Below are 13,626 nucleotides of genomic sequence, written 5' to 3' on the forward strand. Positions count from 1 at the left end.
GCTGTCCTTTTTTAATGAAATGTATCACATAGGCAACATCTTGCAGGCATCGTATTCTGATAAAATTCTATGATTAAAGCCTTGACTAGTTAGGCATGGCGAAATGGGTGGGTTGGGTAACTAAACAAAAAGGTTGTTTTTTTGATATATGAATGGGATCAGTTTTTGATAACCAGACTGAGGTTAGTGATTCACTGATTACGGTTAAAAAAATCTGTAGTTGAATCAGTCGAAACCAACAAGTTTGTGAACCGGCACAAGGCTTTTTGGGTCATACTTATTGAAACTTGGCAGCCTTGCACTTCTATAGATCCTGCGGTCTGCAAATCATCTTCAGATGACATACAAGTAATATTATATGAAAATGTCTTTTAATAAATCTTGAAACTGATATTTCTTAAATTGATTGATGCAACTTGATTTGACATGAAAATGACATGGTATTTTCAGGAATAAATTTATTATATAACTGTTTCTTTTCAATTATTAAATATAAACAACTTCTTGAAAGCAACATTTTCTTTTAGTTAATGTCACCCTACAACTTAAAAAACTAATAACAATGACTAAATCCACTCATAAATATGACCAAGTTTTTATATGTTAACTACCAATGATTGGAACTACTAAGATTAAATCAACAACTGATACATTAATATTATTTATATTAAAATTGATGAGAAGCTTATAGTGTTTTTTCCATTGTCTATTGATGAAAGTAATGTGATAAGTACAAGTCCAAGAGAAACAAGACAAAGATCAAAGTCTTGAAGCAGCCCCTCAATAGATGAAAGCGATTTATTGGAATCCAAAGAAGTTAAAACCAAGACAATTAGACCCGAGGTAGAATCTCCGTTCTTGTTACATATAAAATGTTAGCGAATCACTAGTTCATGTGAGAACCATTTGAAATGGAAGAATTATGAGAACTTTTAATTTATAACTTGATGTTCATATGCGAATTGTTATATATGAACAGATTCGTTAACATATGAACTATAAGTTATGCTTAAAGTTACTCTATGTTTAAAAGGTTATTAAAAGTTCTTGTTTTTTAAAGAGTTTTTATAATAGCCTTTCCCTATAATAATTTATTTAATAATCATAAAGAGTAGAAAGAAAGAAAAAAAAGTAGAGGTGAAGAATTGAAAGCAACAAAATAAAGAGGAAATGTGAATTCAACTTCTTGTGAAGTTTCACTATTTAGGATAAAAGGTTACACCATCTTGAATTACAGCTACGTTAAACTTTAAAGCAGACTTGGAATCTTCTAGGATATTCAATCGACATGTATAAACGTCGTCAAAGGAAGAGGAGGAGGAGGAATCTGTGATACTTGTTTCACTTCTCTTGGGAATCAGTTTATATCCACATACATTACAATTGTGTGGGTCAAATTGAACATCCATGGAAGTGGATGTTTGATGATCCTGCCACCATAAAGTGTTCCTCAATGAACCAAATGAAATATACATCAACCTTGTGCGTGCGTAATCTATGTGCTCCGGAAAATCAACACCACTGTTATCTTGAGAATCCTCCATTCCGTCGAACCACCGTCTAACTTCTCGTGCTTTATAGTTATCTCCGGGCAATGATAGTCATAGAAAAACGTGAAGAATAAGAATCCAGAAAAGTCATTGTACCAATTCTCCGGAAGTTGCATTCTGCATCTCTCCCATCTAAACAAACGAGGTTCCAACACCCTAAGAACGTACCCTTGTAGGTCAACGTGCATACACCCACTTTCAACAAGATTTCCCTAAAAGAAAAATTAACACAAATTCTTAATTAGTGAATTAAATATACTTTATAACTGTATACAATAATCTTCGTACCAACATACACAGAGAGAACCACACATACCTGAAACATGGTTTCTATTAGTCTCTCGATACCAATATTAGAACGCCCCAATCCGTGTATTGATACTTGACATAACCATTTATAGTTTATGTGATTATCATCCGTGTATTCAAAACGGCAATAGTTTGCATTGAAAATAGCTAGACTTGGGAGGCAATTCAACAAGACCCCAGCAACTATTCAGTTGGAGAAGTTTGAGGCTAGTAAGTCTTGAGAGGCTGAAATTTAATCGTTTAATCATGTAATTCCCACTTAGATCTAGCTCTTGTAAACCTGATAACTGACCAAGTTCGCTGGGCACTTCCTCATCTTTCAAATAACAATTACTCAGATCCAACTTCCTTAAATAACGAGGCAAGTGAGAAAGAATAAGTTTTTTAGTACTACTACTCAAATAATAGAGGTCTAAACAAAGCTTATTTAGATTTCCATTGAATAGATCTTTTGGCAACTCCTTAAGCTGTGCGCAACCACGTAATAAAAACTTCTCTAGACATTTTAATGCGTGAAAGTTTCCTTCTATTCTCTTCAACTTACCACAAATTATCAAACTTAACGAAATAAAGTTGGTACAATATTCTCCGACGGATGACGGTAGGACTTCTGAAAGTCCCAAGTTTACAACAATCAAAACAGATTAACTAAAAGATATACGATAAGAAAGTAAACACGTTTAACTATATGTATATTAATTAAACAGTGAATACATGGTTGGTTTACAAAGAAGAAAAATTGAAAAATACTTGTTAAGTTTTTGACACACAAAAACTTAAATGTTCTATAATAAGAAACACACACAAAGTGACAATTGTAGAACTATACCAACCAGAGTTGCGGCTAGGTCAAGTGATTCCTTATATAGGCAGAGATGGGAGTCACATAACAACCCAATAGATGTTGACACCTCAAGGTTGTCAACCATCTATTGGTGGATCTCTCAGATCTGTAGGGTCCTCTGTCTTCATCTTGTTTGTTTCCAAATCCGGTATGAGAGAAAGACCCATGTACCGTTTTGGTACATGGTCACATGTCTTCAATCTTCTTGATCAAAACGTGTCTTTGGGACCACTCTTCTTATCTTCATTTTCCCGCCCATATTTGACTTGCAAATATAACGATGAGTCATTGAACTTATCCTTTAACTTGAAGATAATATCGATCGCTGAGAGATCGCTGGAGAATCTACTCGCTGAGGAAGAGACTTGCTGAGTCTCTCAGTGAATCCATAACTCAACAATCTCCCCCTATTCGCTAAGGAGACTTAGCTGAGTAGAAGGTTTGCACTAACAAGTATTTGACAAAAGATCTTTGGTACAATGCTGATTTTATATATGACAAACAATTTACAAATACAGCAAAGTAAAGATTACAAATATTGATCTACTCCTACACAGATTCTTGCTTTGCTTCAATGAATGCCTTATCCTTTTGTCTTTCGGACTTCATTAATTCTTGATCAATTAGCTTGATGAATCTTGGATTGTTTGAAGTCCTTGAGCAATACTTTCTTAATTTAACAAGGAATCCAGAGGGAGCGATGGGAATTTCACTGGTCCTGGAGAAGAGTTCATGACCATGAACATTATAAAAGCAGAAACCTCCTAGATCTTCACTGTACAATCCTTTCGCAAACAATAATCTTGAAGGCATGCGAAGGTTGAGCAATGATTCCTCCCCAATATCGGTAAGTTCCTCATTCACAACCTGCTCACTTATAAATTTCTAAGAGAGTTCTTCTTGTAATTTCTTCTTCTTTTGTTCTTCTTGAAGAACTATCTCAGTTGGCGTTAATTCAGCAGTTGTTTTAGATGCTGGTGAAGACTTAGGAAAGGCACCAGACATCATCTTTTGTTGTTGTTCCCTTGCTGAGGAGGGAACCTTTGGTGGCTTGCTCTTAGTGGTCACAACTGCTTTACCATTATCAACATATTTCTTTTCAAGGGCAGCATGGAATTCAGCAGTTGGCTTGAAGCTGGAAACATTTATTGGTCTTGCTGGCAGACTGCCTTCAGCAACTGCCTCATTCACCGGTACTTCCTTAGCAACACTTGGCTCATCTACCTTCTTAGGCTGCTCCCCCTCAACATTTGCTGCAGGTTCTACAACCGTATCAACATGGGGAGCACATTCTCATGCTCATCACTTTGAGTTGTTGGGGCCTCCTTTTCAATACTTTTCTCCCCCTTAGAAGTAGCTGAGGGACTAGCCACTTCCACACTTCGCTGTTTTAGGAGCCCCAACATTTCTCCCATCATGCCTTTAAAAGAGGCAACTTCATCTTCCAGGTGCTTTGTCCTGCTAACGGATTCATCAAGCAACTGTTTGTCAACAATAACCTGGAAGGGAGTACGAGAAAAGACTTGATTCTTGAGAGAAGAGATTTCAGTAGTGAGAGTGGAGAGGAAGTTGTCTTGAGTTTTTGAAAGAGAGGAGATAGAGGAATCAAGCTTATGAAGTTGTGCAGTGAAAAGAATGTTTGATTGTGAGAGTTGGTTGAGAGAGGATAAGAGTCCAGACACTTCAGTGACCTTCGCTGAGTTTGATTCAGATGTGAGTTTGTCAAGCGAAGCAGAAATTTGAGAGTTGGAAGTGCTGACTCTCTTCATACTTTGATCCAACAATAGTTGGTTTCTCTTGAGAAGAGTTTCATGAGACTTGTGTTGATAGTGATGCTCCTTGATGATCCCAAATACTTTGTCTTTCAATTCAGCCATTTCATCAATCATTTCATCATTTCCAGTGATCAACCTTAGAAATCGAGCTTGAGCATCAGCATTCAATGCAGCAATCTTGTCCACTAGCCAACCATATAAATAACCATGTCTGTTCCTTTGGCTCTGGCAAATTTGCACCCTTCTTAATAATTCATGCAACTGGCAGGTTTATCCATAATCGAGGCCAGGCACGTTAATGGCAGTGAAAGCAGTTTGGAGATCTTCATCAGCAGAGGGAACCTTGAGAGCTTTTAAGGAAACTGGGTATCGAGTACAAGGAACCCTGAAGAAATTCGGATGATGCAATGGAGGCACTTCCATAATAAGCTCGTCATGTAGCTCCTTAACCTCAAGAAAAATCGTTGTCTTGAGTCTTTGAAGATGACATAATTGTACTCTTCGCTGAAGCTCATCATCATTTAGTTCAGTTGCATATTCTCCAAAGTGGCCAATTTGTTCATGAGTAGCTGTGGGCCTTGGAGAATAGCTTGAAGAAGGATGCATATCACTTAATGCAACTGGGGTATCCTCAAATTCAGTGGGAGGAGAGGAGACCAAGACATATCCCAAGTCTTCTGACAGGAGGCCACTAGTAATCACCTCTTCCTCACTTTCTTCAGCAGCAGTGAGTTTGATTTCAGCATCATCATTTTGGAGGTCAAACTCACTGCCCAAGTCTTCATCACTTACCAAACTTGATTCAAAAATATGGGTAAAGGAGCCTGGTGCCTCAATCTCAGTGTGTTGTTCCATTGGGATATCATTGGCCGTAGAGGGTGTTGACTCTAGCATCACCTGTGATCTGGATGCTGTCAACGACTCAGAGGGTATATAAGAAGAAGAGGAAGTATTTGGGGGTGGATTTGGACTTTGACCTCTAGTGGGTTGGGGTGACCCAATTTCTTCACCAGCCTCTCCTACAGAAATTTGAGGTGGCTGCCTGCTATTCCCATTTAACTCGTCAACAGCCTGTTGGGAGGCTGCTGATGGGGTAGCTTGGGTACTAGTGTCCTTGGGCGTAGAGGACATCCTAACCTTTGGTTTGCCCTTTGGATCACTCCGCTTTTGTTTTAGGATGACAGCGGAGGGTGAAGATTGTAGATTTTGTGTTGGGGACGCTGCCTTAGGATTACTTTTGGTCTTTTTAGAGGCTTTGGAGGTCGTTGGGGAGTTTATCAGCGAACCAGCCTTAGAAGGCATTTCGGCGTCCACAGCGACCGTATCAGCCACTTCATCAGAAAGAAGTGCTATCTCCCAGTCGCTGTCTTTAGGGTATAAAGAAGAGTTTAGAGAGAAGAGTACCTCTTTCATATGTATAGTGAGGCGAGCAACCAAATGTTCAGCAGGTTGCTTATAGATATTGCTGCCGACCCTTGCTACTTGAATTGTGGCAGCATGTGGCAAGTCATATTCATCACCCAGCACCTCTTTGAAGACAAGAGAGAAACTTCTCACAAAAGGCACTGTGTGAGATCTGTTGTTCAGAGTGATCTTGTGCTTCATATCATTGAAGATCATCAAGGCGTAGTCCATGAATCTTCCTTCAGCAAGAGCGTGGATAATAGGCATCGAAGTTGAAGACGCCTGATTATAAGATCCAGAGTTTCCACCCATATACTGGATCACATGTATAAATAGAACTCTCCAGATCCCGGGGAGATTTTGTTTCAAGGGATTGCTTGGGATCGCCGGAGGGTTCCTCAGGTTATGATTATACCCGATTGAAGGCAGCCATGCCTTCCATTCATCATCTCCAGCAACTTCCACAAATGTGTTATCATTATTCTCTTGTGGGAAGCGAAGAGTTTGACGTAATGATGCTGGAGTGATGGTGATGGTCTTTGTTCCTTCTCGAACAGTGCCAAAGATCGACTAGGTGGACTCATCATAACTACATGTCCACAAGAACTCTCAAAGAAGATGAACATAAATCTTCTCCGGATCTGCCATTATACAGTAACTGGCAGGGGAAGCATGGATGAAATCCAGCATAGGCTTATATCCTTTTGTACCTTTTGGTACGTCAAACGAGTCGAGATGGTTATTAGGTTTAACAACCATCTCTGATGCAGCAAAGGAAATTTTAGAAGATTTAATGATATTATAAGAGGAAGAATAAGTAGAAGAATTTAGATAGGATTTCAGAGTTTGTTCGGTGGCGGCGGAAGGGGATGGAGTTTCATATGATGATGCCATTTATGAAGTTTGGTGTGGAGATTAAAAGACGTAAAGATCAAAGGAAGTAGATAATATGATTTAGAGGAGATGAACAGTTTGAGAGATTTTAAGAGATTTGAGAGAAGATGAATAGTTGAAAGAAAGCGTGAAAGTGGGAATATGAGTATAAGTTTGTATATATAGGGTATGGTGATGGAACATGATTGGTCAAATGAAAAGACAAAAAAAGTTTTCCCTCTCTCCTCGTTTTCAAACTGTACAGTTGTTTTTAACAACTGTCAAAGATATATGTGTATAAAAAATAACTTTGTGAGTAACGTTTTAAAAAATATTTTACAAATACTTGAGTGTGCGCCATATGCGTCAGATAGAGCCAGACCTTCAGATGCATAGTAACAGTCTCAAGTGGACAAGTGACGTACTCAAGAAAACAAGTGGGTAACTTTTTGTTGTAAATTATATATCATATGGCTCAAAAGAGTGTCACGTCACCAACATAGTTGCATCCGAAATAGTTAGTTTCAGATGTAGTCCTATGTTTTATTCAATGTTGAAAAGATAAGTATGAAAATGCTTCAGCACCTCTTTTTAAGAGAGGGATTTAATTTTGGTGCTGAGACAGATTATAGGGAATGAAGGTCAGCGATCTTATGACTAACATAAGGTCGATGGTAAAACAATTTTTGGCAAATTGTCAGCCATCAACGGATTTTATAAGTCTTTACCAACAGCCGTTTGCTGTTGGACTAGATGAAGACTTTTAGCTCTTCATTGCTTTTATTTTGGTTTTTCCTAAAGCAACAAGGATCAACGGATTTTAGAAGTCTTTACCAATAACCGTTTGCTATTGGACTAGATGGAAACTTTTGACTATCCATTCACTACAACAAAATGGGGTTTTTAGGACCCTTTGTGTAGGACGCTTTTAAAGTAGTGTCCTAACAAAGTATTTAATAGGACACATGAGTGTTTGGGTATATACACAGTTAAACGAGTGTCCTAAAAAACTATGTAATAGGACGGATGAATATTAAGGGTCCTGTTATCATATAATTTAATAGGACACTTAAAATGTGGATCCTTATATGGTACATTAAAGGATGTTTAGTAATTGATGTCCTATTATATGGAAATGTGATAGGACACTTGATCATCGAGGGTCCTATTATAACATAACCTAATAGGACACATGAAATTCAGTCATAAAATATCAATGTAATAGGACTCTTATTTGTTGGAGTGATATAATAATATAATTTAATAGGACGTTTGGTATTTAAGTGATAAAAATTAGTGTAATAGGACCCTTATTTGTAAGAGTCCTATTAGAATATAATTTGTAGTTCAATTGTGTGGTCGTAAAGAAACATGTAGTTACTATGTGATACGAGCTTTTAAAGAAAATGATAATACTCACATGAACATCCAAAAAACTAGACAAAGTTTTGAGTTGCATTGATTTCAAATACTGAATGAAGCAGGCTGCGCCAATTATGAGCATAAAATTGAGAAGCAACTTAGTCACAGCTTGTTTTCATAAGTTTATCAATCTCAAAATTTGTAAGAAAGACAATTCATTAATAAAATGAAAGTTCAATATTTGCGGAAGAAATTGATAAAAGATATAACTGTTAGACTTGATTCAAGAAAAAAGAACCCATGCTAATCAATCTCAAGAAAAGAATAAGAGCCAAATGTTGCATCTACAACGGATACTCATGAGTAATTTAAGTAGATATAAGCTCTACATTTTTCAGAAAAAAGTTTAAGTAAAGGGTTACAATTAATAGCATCAGTCGGACAATCAAACAAGACATAAATCTACACAACCCTATTCTGCAATTTGTTTACAATTCTTGACTTGCTTCTTGGTTTCTTGAATTTCTTGTACATATATCTGATTTCGTTGCAAGTTATGCTTAATTTCAAATTAAGCAGATTCCAAATCCAAAACCTTAGCATACTTTAGCTCAAGCATATTCTTAATCAATCCATCAACCGATGTATCTTTTTTGCCAATATCCTACCATTTTCTCTACAGCTGCAAAGCATGAACAAATAAGATAAGCAACAAATGATTGTCATTAGAATCACATTTAAAAAACGATGGCATGCTAACCAAATCCTTCAAATTAACTTAAACACCTGCATATTAAGTCTCAAATTAACTTAAATCACACTTGAGAATTCAGTACATATGAGATACATAAGCTTACACAATAGAGCTTTTGGAAATAATGTGTAGCATCATAACCAAAACCGCTCAGTGAATAGCTTTCAAATCAACTAAAAATCAATTTGAGATGTTATTAGCAAATGCAAGTTCACAGCTCATAATCTAGACTTTGCAACATCAAGAAACACTCACAAGTCGTCATCAACTGAATGTTATAGAAAGCATGTTGTGTGTATCCAACAGATGCATGTGTGAAATAAGTAGTTTTCAAAGTTAGCTTGAAAGACGCTATTAGTAATAGATGTATAAATCAGTATATACATATTCATAGCATCCTAACCCGGAACTAACGCCTAAATATAATTACTTGCAATTCATGATCATATTATTGATTTATACACAGATAGAGTATAGAATTGTAGATACTAAATAACTCTCCATTTCACGTATATACAAAAAGTAAAACTCAACCCAAACAAAACATTGCGCTCAAAAAGTTCCAAAGTAACTTAAATCATTTTATTGAATCTCGCTACCCAATAGATGTATAAATCAACATCATATAGCTTGTCTGGACAACTTTAGCATCCTAACCTAAACAACTACAATTAGAGCGTCTACACTTGAAGGTCAACAAAATCTGACCTTTGTAAAGTCGAAGGTCTGGTCAGCTCCGGCAACATGGTTTCATGCCTATAAAAAACATAGATACATAAACATAAACTAAATCTATACTTACGAAACAATTGGTATGACTTGCCTTTCCTCTTGCTATTTGGTTATAATTATTGTTTATTCCGATCACACATGTAGAACTGCAATAAGACCAGATTAAAATCAGAAACACATTTATATCAATGACTCAGAAACACCGATGACTTATGGGAGATGACAAAACTACCTGTTTACCTAAATCGGGACATCTCCCTCAACGGTCCACCATTATGCATCCCACATCCACAACCTTCAGAAAACCATAGCATCTAACACTTGCTATCGATTAAAACTACACAATCAATTAGATTGCTATACAACTAAGAAATGGTTGTTGACAAATTAAAGGAGAAAAAATAAGCTAAAACATGCATGAGATATTCTTACAAGTTGCAAGATAAAACAACCAAAAGAACCCACTAGTAACAAGTTTAAAAAAAGAGAGCATATTACTATATAACTAATTGAAATCAGGAAGCAACTTCAAATAGATCTTCTACTCCATCATAAGCTAAAGCATTATTGTCTACAACAGTCCCATTTAAACCCTCTCTAACCTATTCAATATTCATATTTTCATCAGGTTGAGGACCCATAGATGTGTTTCCACATCATCAAGACCTGCTTGTTCATTCATGTTGTAGGAATCTCTAACATTACAGCTAACTCCCATCAATTCACATACTCCTTTTACAACTTATACAAAAAACTGATTATTTTTACCAAGACTCATGAGTCGTGACCAAGTAAGCCCTTTTTGTCACCTCTATGTAGTCCGTTTCATAGAGAAAGTGTCATTTTGACCAAACTTGTAGATTATGGGAGATTTATGTCGATCAAGGGTATTGTTGTGTTGAAATTGTCACTATAACTATATCTTTATCATGCTCGTCTTATGCGACTGTTTTCAATGGCATAGTTGTTTTGATCTTTTTACAGATCCATGACCTAAAATACTACGATATGTTGACTCACATAATAATTGATTGTGTAAAAATTCTAGTGTATTATTGTTTTACCTAGCACTATAATTTATATATTACATGTACTTTAGGCGCTGATGACTTTACTTGCAACAGATCGCTAATGGACAAGCAAGATCAACGCTCACATCCAAATGATTATGAGAATAGCAGATATTTGAGGATTCAAGAGAACAAAAAATGATTACAAGATATGGGAGTGACAAATATTGCTAAATGCGTCACAAGTCTAGTAGACAGTCACAAAACAAAGAAAAATAAACAGAAACCAATCGATACTAGTGACCCTGACTTTGATGTTGAAGGTGAGCAAGACTATGAAGAACAACATGCTACAAGAGTTAGAGTTTCTAAAAAGGTACCGATATTAATAAACAAATTCTGATTATATAATTACTCTGCATTTATTTACTAAGGACAATTCAACTTTATACAACAACCTCGTGCACAATACATTGCGCCGATGTCAATAAAAAGATGTGCTAATATGGCAAAGCATCAAGTGATTGCTCGAAATGTATCCCAAGGGTTGCACAATGGACAACTAATTAATACTAGTAAAGCAAAAAAAAGTAAGGTACAAAAGCCTTTGGATGGCCAGAAGAGAAATCATCAACAAGTTGATACAGATTCAACAAAGCAAAATCACTGAAAAAAAAAGTTTCCACGGGTGAATTGGTTTTACATAAAAAAGGGTCACTACAGCAAAAGAACAACCTCCAACAGAATATTAAAAGTTCCCTTTTTATCGCAACACGCAAATCAGGTGTAGGAAAAAGAAAGTCTTTTGTTATTGAAAATGATCAGGAGGACGAAGAAGGTGACACGAGATTTCGTGGTACATAAATTTTGTTTCAATATTTTATATGTGATATTTGATAAGTTTTGAGTAAGATTTAATTAACGGGTTTTATTACTTACCCTTTTCAAACTACATATATGAATGAAGACCTAAATGATGTTGAAAATGATGATACTGAAGACACGGAGCATATGGTACATGAAAGTAATGAAAACGATGATAATGATGACATAGATGATGACATAGATGTGGATGAAGCTAATGAAGCAGGACATGGTTTCGAAGATGATGGTGATGAAGACATGAATGATAGCGAGAATGATGTGGAATATGAGAATAATGAACTTGGCCAAGAAGATCATGCAGGTACTCAACTATTAAAAAAAATGTTTAATTTAACTAATAGATTGTGTTTTTGGTTGGTTTTGTAAATTGTACTTATCATACATCTCTTTGGAGTTATAGCTACAGATAAAAGATTGGATATGGGATGTAGCAACACTTTTGGAAACACTAGCCAACAAGATCAAGATGATGAAATTAGTTTAGACATGGACGATTCTAACTATGATCAAGGTACATATATTCTTTGATGTGATATGATTAACATGTGTACTATATATATACATATATATATAGGGGAAAGATAATTTGAGACCAACTAAAAAAAGTTCAAAAAAGGACCATTGATTTTCGTAAGTTACACACCACCATCATGATCTACTATGATATACAAGACTTTTTTGTAAGTTAACTTACACATGTTAACTTGTGTAAGTTAACTTACACATGATTTTTCCGTGGGCCCGTCGCTTGAAAGTCTTAGTGTTTTTACAAAAAAGTCTTGTATATCATAGTAGATCATGATGGTGTACAAAAATCAATGGTCCTAGTTGGTCCTAAAATAAGAGGTGGTCTCAAATTATCTCACCCCTATATATATATGTATATATATCCTTATACATAAGGACTAAGAAATCTGCCAAAAACATGTATACCACATAGTAACTACCTTTACAATAACAAATAGTAATGGTCGAGTCTGCAGAGTCAAAACAGCTTTTAAAATTACCTCAAAACTTGTAAATCTTGTAAAGTTGTGATCTCTTTTGTAGTTGAGAATGTACGAAAAAGAAACAGAGGACCAACAAAAATGGCAAAAATTTGGACCCAAGATAAAAGAGCACGAATTATTGTTTTAGTCAATGAACTTGGGCAACCTATTGATGGAAAAAGTATTTAGTTGACCCATTTCATGGGAACCCTTTCAAGAAGTGGAAAGTACTGTCCTGTGCACAAACCGTGGAATAAAGTTGACAAGACCAAAAAGCAAAAATTGCTTGAATTCTTAAAGGTAAATATATAATTGATTTTAATGTATGTTTATTAGTAAAATATTTGTTTCTCATGTGACATGTTTATATTGTAGACTAAATTTGATTTTCCCAAAACCGCGGAAGATTGGATCTTGAAATCATTTGGGCATAAGGTGAAGAATTGGAGGGAAAGAGTTAAGAAATCTCACCATAAGCCATCTTTGTCACTTCAGGAGCAAATAAGCAATAAGCCAAAACAAATTCGAAAAAAACAATGGAAGAAACTTGTCAAATATTGGAATAAAGAGGAGACTATGGTACACAATTTTTATGTCTTTAAAGTACATTAATTTATTCATGATTATGATTTTTCACTTATATATGTAAGAGGGCTAGTGAAAAAAATAAGGCTAATCGGAGAAAAAGGACGATGGTGCAAGTTACGGGTAAAAAGAGTTATGCTGGAGTACATGAAGATTTAAAGGTAATTGGATAAGATAAGTTAAGGTTTAATATTGTTTATCAATGTTAGTTGCTAATACTTATATATTTTTGTTAAAACAGAAATCTTTAGGACAAGAACCAAGTTGATTCGAGATGTTTCGCGAATGCTTCTCCAAAGATGGCAAAACAAAAAATGTGGAAGCTGCAGATGCAATTGTAAGCAAAAAGCTTGTATATATTCATATAAATATGTTTTTTTAATGCCTAAACAAATTAGATTTTTTGTAGCAACTCTAAACATAAATAGCAGTAGTAGCATAGCATTTAAACCTAGTAATTGTTTATCAAACTTTTTAACGATGGGCTGCCACTCTCTGATAATCTGAACATTTTTTATGTAAAATTTTTAAACCTTGAATGTACCCTGTTAGTG

At 35.6% G+C, this 13,626-nt stretch overlaps 1 protein-coding gene and 1 long non-coding RNA gene across 2 annotated transcripts; one reads left to right on the plus strand and one right to left on the minus strand.

Moving 5' to 3' along the window:
• Positions 1–1,173: 1,173 nt before the first annotated feature.
• On the minus strand, positions 1,174–1,996 carry LOC122600079. Its single transcript, XR_006324005.1, has 2 exons — positions 1,867–1,996; positions 1,174–1,762 (listed from the first exon to the last, which is right to left on the minus strand). It is a non-coding gene; the product is annotated as an uncharacterized LOC122600079 (long non-coding RNA).
• Positions 1,997–11,570: 9,574 nt separating this feature from the next.
• LOC122585392 (prostatic spermine-binding protein-like) lies at positions 11,571–12,026 on the plus strand. Its single transcript, XM_043757524.1, has 2 exons — positions 11,571–11,799; positions 11,899–12,026. The coding sequence occupies exons 1-2, from the start codon at positions 11,571–11,573 to the stop codon at positions 12,024–12,026; spliced, it is 357 nt and encodes a 118-aa protein (XP_043613459.1).
• Positions 12,027–13,626: the final 1,600 nt, after the last annotated feature.

The sequence above is a fragment of the Erigeron canadensis genome, chromosome 1, assembly GCF_010389155.1.
Source record: "Erigeron canadensis isolate Cc75 chromosome 1, C_canadensis_v1, whole genome shotgun sequence".
NCBI lineage: Eukaryota > Viridiplantae > Streptophyta > Magnoliopsida > Asterales > Asteraceae > Erigeron > Erigeron canadensis.

Bases quoted from the DNA above. Each gene is read 5' to 3' on its own strand.
- LOC122585392 (XM_043757524.1), top strand. From the start codon at position 11,571: ATGAATGAAGACCTAAATGATGTTGAAAATGATGATACTGAAGACACG. The intron at 11,800-11,898 runs GTACTCAACTAT...TTGGAGTTATAG, and splicing joins TGGCCAAGAAGATCATGCAG to CTACAGATAAAAGATTGGAT.